The sequence below is a fragment of the Haemorhous mexicanus genome, chromosome 17 (assembly GCF_027477595.1).
Source record: "Haemorhous mexicanus isolate bHaeMex1 chromosome 17, bHaeMex1.pri, whole genome shotgun sequence".
Taxonomy (NCBI): Eukaryota; Metazoa; Chordata; class Aves; order Passeriformes; family Fringillidae; genus Haemorhous; species Haemorhous mexicanus.
The window spans coordinates 5,495,487-5,518,540 of NC_082357.1; the positions used below are offsets into that span (position 1 = coordinate 5,495,487).

The window sequence follows — 23,054 nt, forward strand, 5'->3', positions numbered from 1 at the left end:
CAGTGTTTACCCTGGGCTACTTTATTTACAATATGTACAGTTCCTACAGAAAAAGATTGCTCACAGAGGATATCACACAGCAACCCCCCGGCGTGGCTCCGATGGGCGCTGCCGCCTGCAGCCAGCGCAGCCCCGCGGCCGGGCGCTCCGAGCTCCGGGCCGGGTGGGGACGCTGCATGGGGACTCTGGCACGGGGATGCTGCACGGGGACGCTGGCACCGGGACGCTGGCACGGGGATGCTGGCGGAGCTCGAGGGCAGCAGCTGAGGTAGATCCAGGATGCGGGAGGCACTCGCCCTTCTTGTCCGGCCTGGGTGGGTGGCTGTGCCAGCCTGTGCCAGCCTGGGCGGGTGAAGGGGCTGGGGCTGGCTGGCACTCTCTAGTCAGCAACTATCACTGGTGTGATCTGCTCAGGTTTCACAGAATGCTTTGGACTCCTTTAGGATAAAAGGCACTATGTAAATCTACAGGAACCACGGTCTGTTTTGGTAGGGAGAATTCAGATGGGCTGTTAACATGTTGCTCTGATGCTGTGTACCATGAAATTACATCCTTATTGCTTAACACTTATTTTACCATTACCTTAATTTAATGCATTCACTGTCTATTACCCAGATAATTCCAAAATCTAAATAAAGAAATGGAAAGCATGGCAGTTTTGAAGATTGTATTCTTGTAAATCTTTTTAAATGAACTAAACAAACATACTGCACCTGAGAAACCCTACTGTCCTCCTCTTCATAGGTGTTTCCACATTTCAGTAACAAGTTACTTGGGCTCCAAACCATTTTTTTTTTTTTTTCAGAAAATCCTTTAGTAATTGAAAACTGCATATGGAATGCCTCAAAGTATGGACATCACCAATCTAGTGTGGGAATAGCACGAATACTGAAGCACATAAAATCCAGTCATCCAAAACCCAAAAGGCACCCAAAATCTACTGTTAGTGGCTTTTTCTTCTGAAATAGGAAGGATTGCGTTTCTTAAGATAGTCCCTAAAAGCTGCCACCATCTCAAAAATGACTGTGAAAACTTGGTGACATTCAGATACAAGCTCAATTTCATATTAGTCTAAACAACACTAAATATAATTAGGGCTTGGACACTGCTGACCAGAGCCTCTGATTCACAGGAACAGTTTGGAAACAAATTCTGACTTTTACTGAAAGCCTGTAGAGACAATCCAAGTACCAGTAAAAACAGCCCTGGGATGGTGCAGTTCTCACCAGCCTGGTGGAAATGCAAAGGAAAGGAAAGCTTTCTCACTTAAGGCATGCCAGTTAAGCACTTCCCTCTATGCTAACCTACATACACAGACAGCAAAACAAAAGTAAACTACTAGTTTGCCTTGACTGGAAATAAGAGACAGTTAAAAGCACTGCAAGATACAAACTAAAAAGAGAATCAAACATTCCTAGAACTTGCACCTTCTGTTTTGGTTATGAATACAGGGAACACATTACAGAGGGAATCTATTACTCTATGAAGAGACCTTACCTTTAGAGACTCCAGATTTCACTTTACACCATTTATAATATCAGACTTGAGAATCTGGACCACAAAATTTTTTACAGGCAGGCAGAGTCCAGTCTACCACAAAGACTCTACTACAATCTTTACAAACAAACTAGTAAAATAACTTTTCCATTTGTCTTTTTTGTACATGGCTCCTTTCCTGGAAAACCTTTTATTTGTTAAGCTCAAATGCGACTAGTTAGGACGTAAAAAAAACCAAACCCCACAAAAACCTCCAAACCCCAAAACTATTAAAGAGAAACCCCCACAAAGTTTCCCCAAAACAATGAATGAGGATTATACAATTGTCAACACTTAAAGAAAAAGAAAACCACACCTTTAGCAAAATCTCATGAATGAAAACGTTTCCCAAAACTCTATTTCCAAGGAGAGGAGAGATCTTCTTCAATGTCCATGTCATCACTCATCAAAAAAAATTTTATAGAAAATTTTATTCAACATACAACATTTTCCAGCAAAAAAAGGCAATATACAGGAAGAGGAGTTGTACACTGCGGCTACAGAAACAAAATAAAATACTGGAAAAGAATGTAAAATTAAGTGTGAATTGCTGATTCTATCTTTACTGCACTCAAAACTAGACACGCGGCTGGCATTAGCTCCAAAGAAAAGGAAGCAGTCTGGGGACTGAAATAAAACTACACACAATGAATATCAACATCAGTGAAATTCACTTGCAGACTCACCCAATAAAATTAACCTCCAAGTGTTAAATTGTACATGTTCATTCATTAAATATACAATTGCTTTTTTCGGGTTTTTTTCTTCTTTTTTCGTTTTTTTTTCCTCCTTTTTTATACAAAGTCAACAGCTTACTAAACACTAGTGAGCATGCCCTCTGTGCTAAAAGGCTAGTTCTTGTGTTTTCCCCATCTCTTCCCATGGTAACTAAATTAATGATATTTATAATCTTTTCACTTGCTTTTGCCAACTTTTGAGTGTCATTCTATTTGCCAGAAGATGGCATAATCAATCACAATGGTATGTCTCAGTGGTTGGAAATTTCATAAAAAGACCCAAATATCTCTTTTTAGGACTCGGGGCATCCACTTGGTAAAATGGGATGCAAAGTATTGACTAAATTAAATGAAAACTAATTTGTTAAAAAGGATTCTATGAAGCTGGAGGAGACAAAAATCCCGAATAAGTGCCAACAATGTACACAATAAAGTAGAGATTGCTATTTATTGATGATGTGAGTTTTTCTTTTGCATTTACAAATGCACAAAAATGTCATTTAAAGTATAACTGAAGGAAATAAATCTGATGTGAGTCTAAACATAAGACTTACTAGCTGCAGTGATGGTGAACACCACACGGGAAGGGCAGCCAGTCAGCTTATGCCATCTATAAACGTACTACAGACAAATAATTTTGCCAATGTCAACTGTTCTACTAAACTCTTCCCTCATTACGCTGACAATTGCCTTGCATTACGTTTACCATAAAATAACTCTCATTGGCATCCAAGCTTTTATAAAAACACCTTCATTTTGCTCAAAAAGGGCAGTCAATAGATACAGAGAAGCCAAACTGAACAGCCTCAACAAAATAAAATTAACATCAGCAGCAAATCCTCTTGCTGAAGACTTCAGATATAGTGCACGTGTACCAAAGTTCTACAGTTGTTAAAAAGGTGCACACACACACTTATTTTTGTCCCTTGCCTTGACAATCTGGTTAAGTAAGTCAGTTATGGATTTTAATAGCTTTTTCAAGGTAAGTGTAGCGACTTCTCTTTGGGGCTTTATTGAAATGGTCAAGCCCTAGCCATGGCCTTGGATGAGACATGTTGCCTAGAAAAGAAAAGAGAAAAAAAATAATGAAGTTTTAAGACTAAATTGGAAAATTGCTTCCATTACACAAACTAGTCCTGTGTGCCCTGCCCACAGTGTGCTGGTAATCACGGGTAGGGCAGAGGAGGGCAGAGCAGCCCCACAGCCAGAGGGGCAGGGATTTCCTTCCAGCAGCACATCCCACAGCTCCTTCTGCAGCAGGTACCTGCTTTTTGTCTTCTCCAGTCACCTACAGGACTTTACAGCAGTGAAGGGTGTGCTAAAGCAAGATAAGCACTGTTATGGCCAGAGGCACATCACAGTACAGCTTTCACCAAAGCGCTGAGCCTGTTCCAAAGAGGGAGGATCTGCCATTGAAACATGACAACCAAAACAGTATTTGCCATAATCTCTGCTATCCCTTTCACCTGGTTTAACTGGGAATATCTGTTTAATTAATGTAAAATGCAAATAATGCTAATTAAGAAATCATGAAACTGACCCTCCTCTTTATTTTCTAAGGAAAAACCCTAGTCACTTAGATTGCAAAGAAAATATACAGATTTTTTTCCTTTGTTCAATCCAGTATTACTTATTCTACTGCTAATTTTAATGAAAAACCACAGTCCACATACTTCTTGCAAATGGGAGAAATTCTCTTTTAAGGTGTTCTCAATGCAGAGCATCCAATGTTCTTTGAAGTGAAATGATAGAGGCAGAAACTAAAGAGGCCCCCAGCAAGGAAAGTACATTCTACATTCAAAGCTATCAGCTGCAACCACTAAAGCATAAAACACATAACCTTGTTGGTTGCCTGCATCTGCATTTTGTGATATATTTTCTTCAATCAAAATTATTTTGTTTTTGTTTTTTTCTTCTTTGACATAATGGTCAATATCAAATTAAAAGAGAACTGCCAGTCTTAGTGGGAGAATTTGAATGTTTCTGAAGAAAGAAATGAGATCCTACATGGCTGGTGCCAACACAGTCACAGCTATAGTTAGTGTGCAAAAGCAGAGGGACACTACTGACATCAGCTATGCCAACCAAACTGGACAATGCCCAGCTTTGGTTCCATCAGTCCAGTGTGTGCTAAAATGTGGCATTTGTAGAAATCCATTCTATCAAAGCATATTCTATCACAGGGGTGAATTCCATGAACTCTCAAATTAAAACCTTTTGCTCTCACATTCCTTACAATTCCTACAAACAGTTCAAGTTCTCCCTTCTCCACATTCTGACATGTTCTGTGCCTTTGACTGGTCCCCTGGTTCATTTTTCAAGCTGTTTTGGCACCACTGGCTCTGCCTTGCTCACCAAGCCCAGGAGTTCATTCCAGACTATTGCCTTTCACTCCCTGACCCAAGAGGGATGACTCCCAGAATAAAATCAGGACTCTGCCTGCTCTGACCACACCAGAGAGAGTTTATCTGTCTGTGGAGAAATGTCCACCTCCAAGCTGACCATCCAGAGACCCTTCCCAAGTAGTGCACAGAGGTCCTGCAGTGACACACTCCTGGGCTCTGGGGTGACTTGTGCACTCACAATTCTGACAAGCCAAAGCCTGCCTGTGCTACACACACAACAAAAGGAATGTCTGTAGGCTCCTGCAAGTAATAATACAGGGCTAACTCTCTGCAGGCTTTTAAATAAATGGACAGTTACAGGATTTCTTTACAGCTGTTACATCAATCCAGAGCACAGCTGGGAAAAACTGGAGAAAGCTCAACCCTAGCAAAACCTACCAATAAAAACCACAATTCCTGATTGCCAGAAAAACAGAACTGCAGAGAGTCAGTGCAACTCACAGAGAGGAACACTCAGCTAAGCTGGGAGAAGAAACCCCAATGAATTCAAGTGTTCAATGGATCCCTGACTGTGATGCAAAGGTGCCATTCCCAAACAGAACTCTCCAAAGAGGAAAAGGAGAGATTTGGATTTCGAAGCACTGCTGCAGGCTGCCCAGAGGAGCTGGGAGTGTCCAAGGCCAGGTTTGATGGGGCCCTGAGTGACCAGTCTGGTGTGTGGCATCCGTGGCAGCAGGGTGGAATGGGATGATCTTTAAGGCACCTCCCAGCCCAACCCATGCTATGGCCATGAAAACACTCCCGTGCTGGAACTCCTGAAGGATTAACCTGGTTTCTCCCATGTGTAAATGTCTAAGAAAATAGAGGTTTAAATGTCACTCAAGTAAAGATGGCAGCCCATTCAGAGACAGATTTAGAATGGAGCTGAATTTGTACCTTGGTGACTCACTTCTTATGGAAAGAAAAATCTAAACAGCATCTAATTGACATATTTAATGTTCTTGTTAGAATCTTCAGATTCTAACAAGAACATCATCTTGGTTATTCTTGAGGATATCACGAATAACCAAGAATTATCTTTTCACAAGAATCAAATATGCAAGGAGGTAGATGGACAATAAAGACAAGGTGCAACTGATGCTGTAAAGTGTGTTATATTGACACTGGACCCATTTGGTCATTGACAAGCAATCTTTTAACTCAAAAGGAAACAGATTATTTATCTATATGCCTATAAAATACATATTCTTGGACTAAAACATTCATATAATACTGCTCAGTGTGCACACTGGTGTATATAAATACTTGCCTGGTCACTAGATCTAATGTATGTCATGCAAAAAGAACAAATTCTTTCTGCATCCTGAGTTAAGGATGAACACATTATAACAACTGGCAGAGCAGCTTCAGCAGGCAAAAAGAAAAGTGAGTTTGTCTAACAACTTACCAGGTTGGGACTCAAAATCTTTCAAGTTCACTTCATACTCATCTTCATTGAGATACTGGTGTCGGCCCATCATTACAATGGCAAATTTAAACTATGCAAAGAAAAAAAACACTCAAAAACCAAGTGGTAGGATGTGACACTAAAATTAAGTCTTCAAGCCTAAGTTCACAGTCTAACTTGCAGCTGCTTATAAGTAGAAAACTTGTAACTTCAACTTATAACTTTCAACTTCAGGAATTGAAAAAGGCCAGTCCTGGTTAAAACCCTCATCAACAACCTGGATAATGGGACAAAATAAATGCTCAGGAAATCATGAACCACATCTTGGAATACTGTGTCCAGCTTCAAGCCCTCCAGGGAAAAAGGGCAACAAACTGCAGCAAGAGTTCAGTGAGGCTGTGAGAGGACTGGGGGGAACTGGGCATTCAGGAACGTCTGGGAAAGGGGTTCTGCTCAGCCCAGAGAAGGAAAGGATGACAGGGTATCTATAGTTTTCCACCACCTGAAGGATGGTGCACAGGGGCAGGCTCTTCTCAAAAAACTGCACAGAGGTGACCTACACAAGTTGCAAAATGAAACATTCTGATTATGTGCAAGGAAAGCAAAGGCTTCCCAGTGATAACAGAAATACTCTAAAACACAGTGTCCAGAACAGGGCAGAATTCCCACCCTTGGGAGTTTATAAATTGCAACTAAAAAACCCTGCACAACCTGACTTGAGTCACGTTCTGCTCTGAAAAGGAATGTGATGTGGGGGTGGCTTCTAAAGGTTCCACACCAGCTACACTTTTCTGAGTTACTTTAATGTTTTGCAGAATATCTCTCTTGATGCAGTACAGAAATACTGATCCTACCCATTCTAACTAATTAGTCCTATAAAAAGCATTATTTCAGTCAAGCAGCTGTCCTATCACACAAAATCTACACTTATCCCAAGTCTGGGGCGTTCCAACCTACTACAATAAACTCATGTAGAGTTTACAGTCAGCAATATAAACTCTCCCAATTTGAAATTACCTTCTCAAATTCTTTTTCTTGTATGTCCAGCATTGTCTGAATCCGCTTCATAACCTCTCTGAAGTGTTCACCCTAACAATTACAACAAGATTTTTTAATGTCAAAAAAATATAGGAAAAAGAAGGGAAGCTGTTAGTATTTCCTGCTTTAAGCTTCATTGAAATAGACTGCATCAAGTCTCTGTTATTTACAAAATTACACAAGTGTCAACATCATTCTCTGCAATATGCAATAACAGCTAGAAACTTGCTCTACATTCAGGAACTTTAAGTCTTATTAATTTACCATTATGCAAACTGCCCCATAAATTGCCCAGGCACTGCCACTGATATGTGCAAGTTAGGTTAAAGTTAAGTAACAAAATTAGAAAATTAGCAGCAAAATAGGAATTTGTAAAAAAAACCAAACCATGTTCTTGCTAAGCTTGGTGCTACTTTTTGTAGTATGTTTCTGCTCCCTGTCTATGTAAAGTGCCCAAAAAAGTGACAGATACTGTCAACCTCAAGATGAATAATATATATTAACTGTCATAAAAGGGAAATGCAGAACAAATGGTTTTCACCAAAAATCACCAAACAAGTGTTGTTACTCTTTGATCAAAAATATGGAAATTAGTAAAATTATAATTTTAGAAGTAGAGAAATATGGACACGTTTCTCATTCCCAAATTTTTAAATTAGGCAATTTTCATACAAAGTAATACACATGAACCAGAAAAATCTTAGAAGGAAATGGCTAACTGCTCCCAGAAATACACTTTGATATTAAGATAATCAGGGTGACATTCAGCTGGAGCAGCACCACAAGAAAAACTTGAGAATTTAAATTAAGCTTTCAAAATTAGCTTTTGTTCTTGTACCAACTTTCAGCCCTAGAATATGAAGCACATCAAATTACAGGAGGGATGAAATGCAAAGTCATCTCAGAAAGTGATGGAGAAAGGAACCCCATTTCCCATAATCCTGTCTCAGTGAGAGCAACCATGGCAGGGCTACTTTTGCCAACAATTCTGCACTGCAGATACTCAAGTGCTGTTGGAAATAGGGTTCTGGTTTGTTGGGGGATTCTGCAGGGGGCAGGGGATGGCAGCTGCTGCCAAGTGACAGCTTTCTAGGTGCTGCACAGGCTCACTGAAACACTGAACAAGCTGGATATGCAAAAAGAACTGAGCTGGGAAATGACTGAACCATAAAAAGGCAGAGATTGGGCAGAACCTTTGATACAAGAGCTGTATTTTCCTACACACTTCTTGCATTACTGCATTTCTTCAACAGTACTTAAAAAAAAACATCATCAGTATAATCCCACAGGAGAAAAAGGGAGGCATACTGCACCTGGTGTATCCTCAGCAAGAATGGAATTCCAAATGTTCCGAAAACCTCTTTGTGGAAATGTGCCACTGTGATTAGCATCTCATTTTCTTTATCTATATCTACCTGGTCCAGAGGAATTTCCTAGATCCAGACAGAGAATTGTGACTCCAATCAGCTAAACTTGCACAAAAAGAAACTAATGCTTTGAAGATATTTTTCTAGTTATTAAGAAACTGAAAGCATTATTGATGTACTGTTACTGATTTCAAACAATTCCATTCAAAAACAATTAAAGAGCCATGTTGTTTGACAGAGTCTTTTACCAGAGTCCCTCATCCCTGGCATGACAGCACTTCAGCTTCCCCTACTCAGGAAATATTCTCCTGGCTTCCCTGAATGGCTTTTTTGACAAGAAATCTTCTATCAGTGCAGAACTAGCTGACAGTAACACAGGCCTCTTGCCAGCTCCTCATTACAGTTTACACTGGAAACTTTTTTTCATTTCTGATCTTTGAGGAAAGTTAGCAGATCTAAATGATGAGATGTTTAGAAAAAAAAAATCACATGTTAAGTATCAAATTTGCTTCAAGAACCTCAAGTTTAACAGAAAAGGAAACAAAACCTTCTAGAATATTACAGCACAGAAGTGGGTTCTAAGCATAAACAGTTCTATCATGAACTCTCAAGCAAACCTTGGAATTACTGCCAAGACATTAAACATCCTTTGGACAGGCTCTTGCAAAGTCTTCGTGTATTGTTATAAAAACATATGTAAAAATGAAATAATGAAACCATTATGGGGAAACAGATGGAATAAAGATGGATCTTTTTAAAAGCATTATCTTTAAAAACACATATATTTTAAATATTATACAATATAAATAATAGTTTTCTCTCACCAAGTCAGGTTTTAAAGTTCCCTAAGACAAGCACAACTTACCTCTATTCGAAACGTCCGACTTGTTGCAGGTGACAAACACTCTAACAGCTCATCCTCCTGATGGACACCAATTATTTTGTAACTTACAATTTCTAGCAGCCTTAAAGATAAACAGAAAAAGCATTTTTAAGAAGTGAATAAAAAATATTCAATGCAACATTTCTTTCTCAAATCTTGAGAGATTAGCGTAGAATGTACACTGATGCTGCTATTGTATTTATAAATTCAATCTTAAGTAAAAATTAAACAGTAAAGCCATAAGATGCAGATTATCTCTAGCTCATTGCAAAAAGCCAGGATGTTCCATTACAGAATATAGGTTTCTAGTGATTATTTTACACATCCTCTTTAAATGACCTCACTTTTAACCCCTGTAACTCCTGAGAAGTGAATAGCATGAAATGCTTGGATTTGAAACAATTAATAAGTCATGACTAACAAATGCAATTGATGAAACTCGAGAATGAAACTTTATTAAATACAAAATAAATAAATAACTGTGTAAAAATTATATTTATAGTTAAGAAGAACTCTTAGTGTCAATCTGAAAGATTTTAACACAATATTATATTTCAACTGTTAATAATGATATCTACAGTATTTTAAAGTCTACAGATACTTTGCTGCATAAAATTTACATGATCACATAGAAGAAATCAGCCTTCCACCTTTACCTTAATTTCCCTGAACCTTTTTCAGAGAGTTCTACAACTTTTTTACATTCTTCTAACAGGTCCCGCACACATCCATGCTTATCTGGATATACTGTTATTTCCTGTGGAATTTGAAACACAAAAATAATTAGAAAATCTGAAAAAGTAAACAACCACATTAAAGCACGGAACATTGAATTGTTCCCCTTAACCACCCTTGAAAAGATAACTCAAGTCAACACCTACGTCATCTCCAGCATTTTTGTTAAGAGATCTGATTTTTATTTTTTTTTACATTTTTCATGCTCTGGGTTTTTTTTGCTGTTGTTTTGTTAGGTTTTTTTTATATCATGTACAGCTTTGTTCTAATTCTCAGGGGTTACTCAGGGGGAGACCCATAACCACAGCCATATCAGCTCTGACACAGAAATGACTGCAAGTGTGTAATGGCTCCACTCACCTCTTCCCTAAACTGGCTATTTAGCCATATGCATTTAAAACTTCTTCTGTTTTCAAAATCAGTTATCTTCATTTTGAGCTTAAGAAAGAAAAGCAAAACACTTTAGGCATACTTTGAATAGGGCAGAATTATTTTTTATAACTCACCCCAATAAAAAAAAAAGACTCTTACCTGTTGATAGTAGAGTTTTTTCGGTTGCCTAGGCTTGAAGAACTGCAGAAGATCTCTTAAAGTACCTTCATAATTATGTCTAAGAGGATTACCAGGGCCATCCCTATAACTACAGAAGGAAAGAAAACATGTTTTTAAAATCCATCTCTTCAAAATCCATTACTGCTCAGCAAATTGAAGCACCAAGAACATTTTTATTACTGGCTTTTAGTTTCACATAATTGCTAACACAGCCTAAGCAACACAAGACACAGAACTTTAGTGATTTTTACACACAGCTGGGCTGTGGGAACAGAAAACCATTCAGGGTGTGTGTTAACTCTCCTGGATGTTTACAAGCTCACTCATGTCAGTGCTGCAGGCTGGCAGACCTACATTCCTCTGAAATTACTGGCATAGCAGCACATGCTTTAGATTGTGAAAGGCTAATTTGTGGAGCCATATGACACAGCAAATTCCACAGTGACCACAGCACTGGAAACTACAAAGAGCTACTCAAATTCTCACTGATGATGAAGGGAGATAGCCTCAGGTAACTAAAGAGCATCTACACTTCCATGAATACAGAGAGCTGTAAGTTTTGTATGTGCATTATTCCTGAAGCACATACACAGAGCTATAATACACTACTTTCTGCTCTAGTTTTATACAGATTTAAGTCTAGTTTTACACAAACAGGTGTAAAATCACCACATTAACCAGAAATATCCCTTTGAGCACCTGAGAACTTGTTAGATTGTTGTCATCTTCATAAAACCTCCTTTGCAGACTTTGAGGGAGGAGGGGAGAATTCAGTGAACTAACTCCTGCATTTAAATTTGTAAAATCAGCAAAAAATACTGCTTTCATGCGCATTTGTTTCTGCTCTCCTCCATTCTAGAAATCTGCATTCACTGAAAAAGCACTTGCATTAGCTTAGCAATTTATGCCACAGCATCAGGCTTTGAAGTAATTAATGATTTTTTAAATGACATTTACTAGAACTCTTCTAAAACATGCAATTCTTTGAGGCTCTAGAGACAGACATTGCAATACTTCAACTGTCAAAGCAACCTGCTGTGCTTGCCAGAAAGGTAACATCTTACTGGTAGAGAATTAGTTAATGACCTGGAAGAGGCCAATTTTTGAGGAGCAGCTTAGAAACAGAATACTATGGAATTTGTCTTACCCTTGGGACTTGAAAAATTGTAATAGCATTGGATCCGTGTTAAGTCTCTGAGCGACTGTCTTTGCAACCTGAAAATAAATTTTTTGTAAGTTCTGAATTGTTTCACACAGTTATGACATTGCTCTACAATCAAACAGTCATTATTTCATGAGAATATAATTTCCCTGACAGAGCAGAATGGACTACAAAGAAAGAATCCAATTATCAAGTAACTCATTATTAATAAAACTGAAGGGTTTATAGCATTTTCCTCACAAGCCTTAGTGGCTTCCTTAAATTTTTCATTTAAAATGAAATCTACACAATGCAAAGAATGTACATGGACAGTTTAAGAACTTTTCTAGTAGTATGTATTAATGCATCTGTGAGCTAGTGCAAAAGTTACTTTCCAAACAGGGAAACAAAAGAGAAACAGAACACATGCCTGAAAGTAATTCATCCTATTGGATAAAGTAACAACAAAGCCTGGGTCATTGGGGATGGTTTTGTCACAGAAAATGACATCCACACGGTGATAGAGGTCTCGGAAGTATTCCTTAGCTGTGGGGAGCTCGCTGTTATCATTTTCTGGGTCATCCCTACAAGAGCAAACAAATGGTGATACCATTACACATCACATTGCTACACACACAGGCAGGTGGGGCTTTAAAAACATGTTCTACAGTGAGCCAGCAACAGTGGAGAGATACAGAGATGAAGTTTAGAAACCTTTTGCAAGAGCCACCACTGGCACACAGTAGGACTGGTGCAGTCAGCAGTGACCCAGAGCCCGCCGTGGCTGTGTGCTGCAGCCCTAGCCTGCTCTGCTGCTCCCCTGGCAGCCTGGGCCTGCTGGGCTCCTGGGGGTTCACAGCACCACTGCAGCAAGAGCTGTCCCTCCCTCCCACCCTGGCACATCCCTGTGTGTCTGTACTAATGCTGCACAGCTTTCTGTGAACGCCTGCATCAATCACTTTGCACAGAGGACAGATGGACGGCATTCCTTGGCACTGAGAGGCAGAACAGTGGGCACAGGGGCTGGTTTGGGTCACTCCTGACTGGTACCCTAAATTCTCTGCAGAGAAATAGCACCAGGGTACAAGCTGTGCACTTACCCAGGAGTCAGCAGCCAGCCAAGGGTGCATAACACCAACTGGGTCAACTGGGAATGCGAGTTCCAAGGCATGACATGAGAAATACATTCATCTCACATAATCTGGGGTAAGAGTGCTGAAGACAGACTAGCTGGCTTCCACCCACTGTCAGCCCATGGAGAGAAACAGAGCAACACAGTTGGGTGTGACCATCAGGAGTGAGAGCATAGAAATGCTGATTTATAGCCCTGCCAAGCTTATGAAAGATCCCTTCATTGGATACAAGATGCAGGAGCTCCCCTTTTGCCTTGGAGAAATCTCCAGCTGAAGCACCAGTACACCTACAAGTGGCATGTGCTTAGGCAAACTAGGAGCATCTCATCACTGCAGACCAGTAAGGACCTGACTGTGAGCACAGGGGAGAGGCAAAAATGGAAAGCAGTTCAATGTAGCTCTGGGTTGAAAGAGCTCCAAGAGCCTTGTCCAGTGGCCATGGTATCTGAAATGCTGGAAGGCTCTTCGGTGTCTGTGTTACAATGGCTCCAGTACAAAGCTGCACAAATCAGAGGCATTGCTGAACACACTCTGGTAATATTATGAGCAATTTTAGGTTATTGGTTTTCTAAACTAGGAGAACATCTTTTCCTTAAGTAATGTGGCACGTGATACTCAAATAGCACTGATATTTGCTCATTTCCTCTTTGAATAAACAAATGAGAACTGCAGAGAACACATCTACTATTGGAATGTAATACTTAGCTCTTGATAAAAAAAGCTTAAAGGAAGTTCAGCTTTCAAAGTGAACCAGGTGATATAATTGCAATAAGGTGCCCCCTTAAAATACATACTTCTGAAACACTATGATGTCACCATCCATGAGTTCATCGAGAGCTTTATCAAGAGATACATCATAGTCTTGAATCCTTTCTGTTAAATTGGGTTTAACTTCCTGCAACAAAACCCAAAAATTATTGATCACAAAATAAAAGACAAAAATAAAGGTCACAAATAAGTCACATTAGGGAAGAAATCATCAGAGAAGATAACCTGTATGTTCTTTCAACTGAAACAAATGGATAGATATATATCTATTTAAATCCAATGCATGTATTATTAAATATCTATGTGCATATTACAGATTTATACTTGTAGGCTGACCTCTGGGTTGACCCAGGGATAAAAGCACCTGTGTAAACAAACTGGAATGGCACTGTAACCCTGGCCTGCCCAGAACAAGGAATACAGCTTTGCTTTTTAGGATGCAAGTGTGTGTGTGCTGCCCCAGAACCACCAGAGAGAGCAGCAGGACTGCTACCAGAAATTGCAACAAAAAGCCAATTCCTCCTTCTTACTCTAGCAAGGACTTGGCCTTGGCAAGATCTGCATCATCAGCACTCAATAAATGTAGCAGTTATGAAGATTCACTGCTTGTGTATTTGGGCAGAAACAGCCTAGCAGATTTTGTTTCCTGATTTTGGCTTGGGGAAGGAAGGAGAAGATAAAACATTTTCTCAACTTCACTAAGATGGGCACTGAAAACACAATGGCCAATAATGTCAGCAGCATTAGCTCCTCTAACTCAGCACCACATGTTTAGCACAACAAAGCTGCTCATATAGGATCCTCGTGGAGATTTTTTTTTTTTGTTTTAAAGCTTTACACTTTTATCTGTTTAATAAAAAATCTATTTTGAAGTTAACTCTCTGCTGCTACTCTTTTGCAGAACTGTAGACTTCAAAGTTACAGATTACAGTGCTGATAATTTATAAATTACCATTGTTATGAACAACTTTTTAAATGAATAAATCTTTTTTTTTTCTTTACAGCATGCAAAAGACAAAAAAGTTACAAAAAGTCATCAATCCAAACCTCATAGAGGATAAGGTTAGTTTCTTGTGGAAATCCTGCTCTCTCACACATAACTGGAAGCAAGTCCCCTATTGGAGAAAAAAGAAGGAAAGTGAAATGTTAGCACTAATTGCTAGTGAGACCAACCACAGAAAGGAGAGAATCCATTTCTTTACCCTGGGTAGATGGTTCTACAATGCCTAAGAAAGAGCCTTCCACATCTAAGTTTCCCTTGCTGACATTCAACCAGACACACATTTATGGTTCCTTTCCACTTCATTTGAACAACAAATATATGTGCAAATTCACTGAAAATCCAAGAGATTAAATAACACTGCTCCCTCTCCAGAAAAAAGGTTTAGTATCTTAAAAAAAAAAAAAGAGCTAAAATTAAAAATTAAAAAATATAATGAGACATTCAAAATTAAAACCCAAAATATTTTTAGTCAGTGGGTATTTGCTGAATTCTTTAAATGGACCCCATATGAAAATCAAGGCTCACACACAATTCAGACTGAGCAGCTGGCTCAGGCTGCCATAGTGAAAGGTTATAGAAGAGTTACATGAAAAGCTATTGGGAGGGAAATATCACATCCCAAAGCTTTACAACAGGTCTGAAACAGCTGTAACACCTGGTGAGAACAGCAACAATGAACTGACCACCTGTGGGGATTTGAGGCTCAGACCTGCAGAAAATGTCACTGATACCACAGGGGGAAGAAAACTCTCAGGTGCTGGGTGAATTAAGAAATTTGCTTCTGTGGTGTAACTTTCGTTTCAGTGATGGAATTATTATTATTAAAGGAAAAGTATGTGTCAATCTACTTTAAAAACTTCAATGATTACAATGAAATTGAAATTCAGAACTCACGTATTTTACAGGATATAGGGGTGTAGATATGTCCACAATAATTCAAACTCCGAGTTTTCGGATCATACATCTTCAAAAACAACATTACATCATCTACAAAGTAAAAAACAAGATTTAATTTTAAGTAAGGCTTGGGGATGGGGAAGGAGATCACCTAGATGTTTTTATTTACACAGTAACAAATATGTGTCTTTATTAATTCGGTGCCCTTAAAATATAGAGAGAAATTTATTCAGTGAGTTTAAAAACATGCAAAGCATGCCTTCCACTTCAAGCGAAATGAAGGAAAAACTGCATAAGAAAACTAATTTCAGCAGAAATTTTAGTAGTTTGATGGATACATCAACGACATCACTGAAAAAAAGGAGTGCACAGTGTTTTTGGAGATACATCCAACATGAAAGCAGTTTGTACTTTAGAAATGTTTAGCCCATATGCTTACGATCTTTATCAAATTTGGGTAATGTTGCTCCAGTAGCAGCCATCTCTGGATCTACTGTTTCCAAAAATATTGTCCATGGATTCTCATTGTCACTGAGCTCAATCATCTATGTAGAAAGATGTGAGAGAAGAAGAAAAAAGTCTCTGAATAACCTAATACAACCTGGTCTCAGCATTTTAATCAGATGCAAGAACTTCATGATATTGTACAAATGGGAGAGGTTGTGTTAAAGGAAGTTTATGAAATCTATTAAGACAAACAAATATGGATATAAAACCACCAAAAACTTTGATGAAGAAGTAACAGTTGGTTTTAGTTAAAATGAACCCACTTACCTTTCACAAGTTTACCTACAGCTACCTTTATAATGGCAAGGACATGACTTAATTTTAGAATAAAAGGGGGGTGAAACCATCCTGTGGTATTTAGACATATTTTACAGTTTAGGCAACAGAATTCCTTAAATCCAAAGGGTTTGCCCCTTTTGTCAAAGGGACATTTCTGTTTTAATCTAACATAAGAAATCATGATTACACCTTTTTTTCCACAGCAGAAAAATCATGCACCAACCACACTCCTGCTTCCTATCCAAACTAATCCACTAAACACCAAGTCTTCCCCAAGTATCAAACATCACCAGATACAATGAAATTAATTTTAAATTAAAAGCCTGAAAAATCTTATGTCTCAAAGTTAGATATTCTTCAAGAGAACTAAGAATCACAGGAGAGGTACAGAAGTAATATCATCTCTCAGTGCCTACTTACCGTTTTATTGCCATCTGCTTCATTATCTAACATTGCAGGTCTTTTTGTTCCATTACTTCTAGCTTGCATTGGCCATAATCTGATTTGATCCTGGGGAAATCCCTAAAATAAATAAAAATTGTGACAGGAAACTAAATCAAAACAAGGGAAAAATAGGCTAAGATGTTTTCATTAAACTGAAACAGATCTTTTGCGTTAGAAGTTCCAAATGATGATTGCTGTCGATATGTGGAGAAGGTAAGGGCTGTAAAACAACCACAATGTAACAAAATAAATACATGCAGGTATTCAGCTACAGAAAACTCACCATTGTTTGAGAGAGGTTTTGAACAAATTCTGTAAGTGTGGAGTTTTTTAATACTTTGAAAACAGTGTATTTCACTTTTTCTTCATCATACATATCATTGCCTTGGTGACCACAGAACTGATCCTCTGCCACTATCTGAAAAATATCATTTAAAGGTTATTTTTCAGATTACCCCAGGTAATACCTTCTCAGAATACTTTACTATGCAACCTTACTGGCTCTCTGGCACAGTGCTAACACTATTCATGTTCTCAGGGAGCAAATTTGCAAGAACACAGATTACAATGAAATTAAAAAATTGTGATTGATAATCTCATCAGTGCAAGTAATTAAAATACATTAATTCTTACAAATCCCGAGCAATTAAAAACCAGTCGTGCTTAGATCCCAAGTCTTGGAACGTGCTCTAACAATCTTGGCACTTGGAGAAAATAAAAAGGCTACATAATTCTCTGACTGGTGAATGCAAGGAGGCCACTGAACCCTTTCCCTGTATTTCCCACAGCTCCCCTGCACTCTTTGGTAACAGAAGCACAAACAGTGCAATGCTCCCAGTGTCCCACTGCAAACTCAGTGCAAATGCAGGGCAGAACAAGCTGGACTTGACCAGTATCTCTGCTTATCAACACCAGAGAGAACAGGCAAGGAAACATGGAGGCACATGGAAAATGGGTTCTATTTCCCTGTGCCAGATGGGCTCTGGAAAGAGCCATAAACAGGGTTCCTTAAGGCAATTCATAACAATCTAGTCCATCTGGCTTTTCCAAAAAAGATAATTGCAAATATAAGCACTCTCTCCTTTTGCTCCTACTTGATGAGCTCCGTTTGGCAATAGTCCAGACCTGCAGCCTATGGCTAGATACATTCTAATTTTAGAAAATAATTACTGAAGGAGATAAAAGTGCAGTGGCAGGGCAGCCATTTGAAATAACCTGGTCCTTTTCCCTTTCACCCGAACTCACTATTTTTACTCACAAGCACAATAAATTCTAAAGAAAACAGAAATGTTTAGAAGATACAGTACTGTGTGTTTTATTACAATTCATTGCATATGTAAATATACCTAAAAGCACTAAAATTGTAATTTCTCTTCAAACACTACTTCAGAAGAAAAATTTAAAAAAAAAGGAATAAGAAAAAAAGGAATTCAAGGTTTGCCTCCAGGGTGGATCAATATTCTAAATTTTCATGGTAAAGCAGCTGTAACTTAATCTGTTTCAAAAGCTGACCTGCACTTGCATATAGAGGTGAGCCTCCTGCCTCTCCTTCCTCTTCTGAGCTTCTATCCTCTTCTCTTCTTGTAGCCTTTCTACAAGTTGTTGAGGAATATCATGGTCGGTGACAGGCTGCAAAACTTCACCTATAAAGCAGATTTTATGATGTTATTTCAAGATTTACATCAAAAAGTTTCTTTTTCATACACACTTGACTTTGCTCTGATTTGAAGTCAAAACCAACTTTCTTCATCTTTCACTTAAAAACATGGTTTGATATCATCATGCTTTGGCAAAAGAAGCACTTCTATGACAAGCCAAAATGCACTACTCCCATGAAACATGTATCATAGACTTTTGAATGAAATATTCAGTTCAGAATTAAAAAAATATTTGCCACCCCTCCTTTTTTAAAGCCTATATGTATCTACATGTTTACATTCAATTTGATTTAATTCCATTATTGTAAATCAAAGGTGACTCCGACAAAGGGGAGAGAATGATGCATCTGACTCCATCATCAGAAGGCTAATTAATTATTTTATTATACTACACTATATACATTTCATCTAAACTGAATCTGCCAAGCACTCACTCTGCACACAACTGCTCACACTGCACAGAATCTTGTGACTGTCCACTGACAGTCCTGACACACACACACACACGGCCCTGACAGGCCAAGGAAACAGAACATCCTCACTTTGGATAAACAATCTCCATATTGCATTCTACTTTAGCACAAATACAGGCACAGCAAATGATAAGAACTGTGTTTTCCCTTTCTCTGAGGTTCAGAGAACGAGAATCTCAGAAATCTTTGTTAAGAATTGTGCCTTGCTTTTCTCTGTGAAGAGAAATGTTGGGCAACATTCCATTACCCAAGTCAGTTCACTAAGTCTTCCATCCTATAAAGCAGCCAAGGTTGAAGCACTTTGCAGGTGCCTTACGGAGCTAAAAGGTGACCCGGAGCAGCACACACTCTCCCAAAAGTGAGAGAACGGCTGGTTGATCCCGCGGGATCGCTACCTTCCCACTGTATATAAGGCAGCCCTGTTGTGCAGGAGCACAGCCAACAATTCAGAGGTAAAGCAGCCCTGCCTGCCAGTGCCCTTTGAGCACAGGGAGGACACGTACTGAGCTTGGACTCCCTGATGTACACCAGCATATAGGCGTTGGTGCAGTGCCGCACGGACAGGTCATCGTCGTGCCCGCCGTAGTTGTGCTCGATGGCCTCCTCCTTCGTGCACCTCGACACCACGTCATCATCGAATTTACACCACTAGGGAGGAAGTTTTACAGAAAGGTGATTTTACACGTAACAACATGCTCCTGAATGATAAATTAATCCTATTTCTGGCATGTCTTTCAGCTCTTTGAAGTAACTAAAATTACCTTCAAGCGGCACGACTTTTAAAAGGAAATCTAGTTCAGTATAATTTGTGCTACCTGCTACTTGTGCTCAGCATAAGGAAATCCACAAATACCAAATCTTTACTGAACATACTGCATGAGTACTAAAAGCACAATAATTATTCCAATAAGTTTTTCTTAAGACTTTAAATATCTAATATTTCTGTAGGAAACAGAAAATTAACTTTGTTGGAAAATGAAATAAAAAGCAGTGCTGCACAAGACATCTAGTATTTCTTTGTATATTTAGAGCAATATACATCAAATTTTAAATTAAAATACTAAAGCAAATTAAGAATAAATTACAAATAGCAACAAATTCACAGCAAAATTCGATTTCTACTCCTACTGTGAACAATCATGTACACACAAAACCAGTCATCTCAAGGGAAGAGGCACCTGACCTATAAATGTCTGATCCAATCAAGTCACCTAAACCTGGAACAGTGGGACATACATAAACATGCTGAACTTCTGAGTCACAGAAACACTGGAAATGCTCATATTTGCTTCAGCAAAGTCAGCCTCAAAAATGCTGGATAAAATCTGATTGCAGAACTTCAATACATACAAGAGAAGGGATTTCCCCAGATAAAAAGTCTTGCGTTAAAAGCCAAGAGTGTATGCACTCTTCTTTTAGGGAAAGAAAATTCTGAAGATTTACCCATTATAAAAACTGCAGTATGCATTTACAACACACAAATTCTTTTAGGTGCTTTTGAATACTCACTTTGCCATCGCCCTTTGGATTTAAGTAAACAACATAGTGTCCACCATGGTTATCTCCACTGTGTACTAGAACTGCATGGAGAATGTAATTGGCAGGATCTTTAGGATCTGTTTTTTGCAAAAATTCATCTAGTGGCAACTGTTCAGGAAATTCAAACCTAGTTTCAAAAAGAATGAAGACAATTGTATTTGTAGTTAAGATAGACACAGATTCTTAGGCACTATTGTGGAACACTATGTGTACTCCTAAAGCAAAGGATAAAAATTGAATATGTTACTGTTACAACGCCACTTCTAACCAGGACATGCTGCATACAGTGGCAGAATTTATACTGTTTAAATATGGTATAAAAATAAACTTTTCAAGTAGCTCAGGAAAGTATGCCCTCAGTAACAAGGGCAAGAGCACTTCAACTGAATTAGGGCTGGTTTGGATTCACTGCATCAAGGTAAAAGCTTTAAAATCTGTTATTTTCTAGCAGACAAATGCAGCTTCCCTAGCACAGGTACCACTGGACTGGAACATTACTCTGAAATATCTCACCTTGGTGAGAATGAGATAATTGCAATAAACATTTAGTTTACAACTAACCATGTATCTCCTCGAGAAATTATCACCCTCTGCTTACAACGAGTGGGCAAATGGCTCTTCCTCCATCCACGGAAACAGATGGAGGGCAAGCAGGTAACTCCTTACTCATCCTGCTTACTCTGGTGGCAGCCTAGCCACACACTGCACAAAGGATGCTACACAAGCCATTAAAAGATGCAGGCACCTGTTCATGGTCAAAACAATCACTATGGATTACCAAACATTCAATTTGTCATTCTGAACTTCAACGTTCAACCTGTGCAACCTGTGCACCTTTAGGGGACCTCCACTGTGAGTGACTGCACATGCCTTCCTCAGAGCTTAGTCAAACCCAGGATTTTGGGAAGCTATTTTTTGCTAAAATACATTCAGAGCTCTAAATTCTACAAAAAACCCCAACCCACACAATAAACCAACCAACCAACCCACTTACCTATCATTTATCTTGATGTTTTGGTCAGTCTGAGGATCATACATAAACCTCATGAGCTGTAGGTGTAATACTGGTGGCAGTGTTAGGAACTTCACACCTTTCTCTGCCTCCTAGACATTTTAAAGGAAACAGAGGGTTAAAATTGCAGGATTTTTAGCAACTCAAAATACTTGTTAGTTGTAGACACTCTTCACATGGACTTTTATAGAGTTGACAACACAATGTACAACAGAATGGTTCAAAATTTGGGTGCAATTTGAGTATCCTAATGCTGCACCAACCTCCAATGAGCTACTCCAGTAACACAAAAACTCAATTAAATTAAATTTAGGCCTCTCATACAAGGTTATGTGGACACCTAACTGCATAAAGAGCAAGTCACCTGCATAAATAAAATTGGGAGACTATGGAGACAAAAGCTCATTTTTGATTAATTAACAATTTCATGTTCATTGCATCCTGCCAACAAGGATTTGTGCTATACCTTCCTAAGAACAGCTAAATATATAGAACATTACTGACAAAACCTGGTATGTCAAAGCTGCAGAAATAAGCTTTAGTAAAACATTATTTATAAAGGACTTCAGCTTACTCCAGTGGGTGCAGCAAAGTGCAACTGAAGAGCTCAGAAACACGTGCACACACATAAATGTTTAATTTCCATGGGTTCACTTGGTGTTCTTGCTGAGAATACAAACATGAGCTGTCCAAAGTTACTTTTAGAGCTATGCTGCTTTTTTACTCGACACATGGAAAAACAGACTACCCATAGAGGAAGAACTTCTCAGTCTTGAGACTGGTGGAAAAGCAAAACATTCTAGTAATGGAAGACATGGACCTATAAAACTCACTACAAATTAAATTGCTACAAAATCTTAGCTTCATTTTAAGAAACCTAACACCAAATAAGAGGAGCTATATAAAAAGCTTGTCTAAGAAGAAACATCACCAAAAATCACTTGATAAAATCTAGAATGGGTTTTGCAACATTGTTATTCTATCAAAGATGAAATAAGATTTAAAACCTGGGGTTAAAAAAAATAATACCTGCAAGCCATGTTCTCCTGCATCATACTTGTTATCACCATCCAACTGCTCCACTGCAACGTAGTCAATGAAGGACTCAAAAACTGAATGAAAAAAGATTGGAAAATTGTACAGAAGAAGAAAAAAAATGTAAGTTTACTCTAGCCTGCAACATATTAATCAAATGCAATGTCAGGACAGGGGAGTTTGTGTTTGAGTACTTCCGTCCTTACTTTAAGTATAATTTTATATTGCTTAAGAATATCAAGAAATGCACCATATTGCAGAGGCATATCTAAGAATACCAGCAGATTTTAAAATCACAGTTACAGCTGTCTGCCACAACTCCTCATTTCACAACTGTTAAGCATCAAGCCAGATGCCTCTGTTAGCTGGACTCTTACACATCCTTTCCAGTGCCTTGTACCATAGGTGCTCAAGAGATGTAAAGAGATGAAAAGGGACCCCTGTTATGCTGTTCTGAGTAGTTAATTCTTTTTTTTTTCTTATTACTATGGCCAGGTCTAAATAAGAATCTATTTCAACCAAGTT

At 38.6% G+C, this 23,054-nt stretch overlaps 1 protein-coding gene across 2 annotated transcripts in view; it reads right to left on the bottom strand.

Moving 5' to 3' along the window:
* Window positions 1–23,054, bottom strand: part of USP7 (ubiquitin specific peptidase 7) — a 72,014-nt gene continuing 48,960 nt past the window's right edge. For both annotated transcript variants that reach the window (XM_059862154.1, XM_059862155.1), the window contains 21 exons: window positions 22,524–22,606; window positions 21,477–21,586; window positions 20,453–20,609; window positions 19,447–19,591; window positions 18,325–18,455; window positions 17,096–17,230; window positions 16,789–16,890; window positions 16,022–16,127; window positions 15,580–15,672; window positions 14,730–14,797; window positions 13,709–13,809; window positions 12,212–12,365; window positions 11,788–11,855; window positions 10,620–10,728; window positions 10,449–10,526; window positions 10,010–10,110; window positions 9,336–9,435; window positions 8,417–8,536; window positions 7,083–7,154; window positions 6,066–6,156; window positions 1–3,332 (listed from right to left, as the gene is read on the bottom strand). In XM_059862154.1, the coding sequence (XP_059718137.1) occupies window positions 3,226–3,332; window positions 6,066–6,156; window positions 7,083–7,154; window positions 8,417–8,536; window positions 9,336–9,435; window positions 10,010–10,110; window positions 10,449–10,526; window positions 10,620–10,728; window positions 11,788–11,855; window positions 12,212–12,365; window positions 13,709–13,809; window positions 14,730–14,797; window positions 15,580–15,672; window positions 16,022–16,127; window positions 16,789–16,890; window positions 17,096–17,230; window positions 18,325–18,455; window positions 19,447–19,591; window positions 20,453–20,609; window positions 21,477–21,586; window positions 22,524–22,606 (2,231 nt within the window). In that variant the 3' untranslated portion in view covers window positions 1–3,225. The remainder of the gene's footprint in view (window positions 3,333–6,065; window positions 6,157–7,082; window positions 7,155–8,416; window positions 8,537–9,335; window positions 9,436–10,009; window positions 10,111–10,448; window positions 10,527–10,619; window positions 10,729–11,787; window positions 11,856–12,211; window positions 12,366–13,708; window positions 13,810–14,729; window positions 14,798–15,579; window positions 15,673–16,021; window positions 16,128–16,788; window positions 16,891–17,095; window positions 17,231–18,324; window positions 18,456–19,446; window positions 19,592–20,452; window positions 20,610–21,476; window positions 21,587–22,523; window positions 22,607–23,054) is intronic.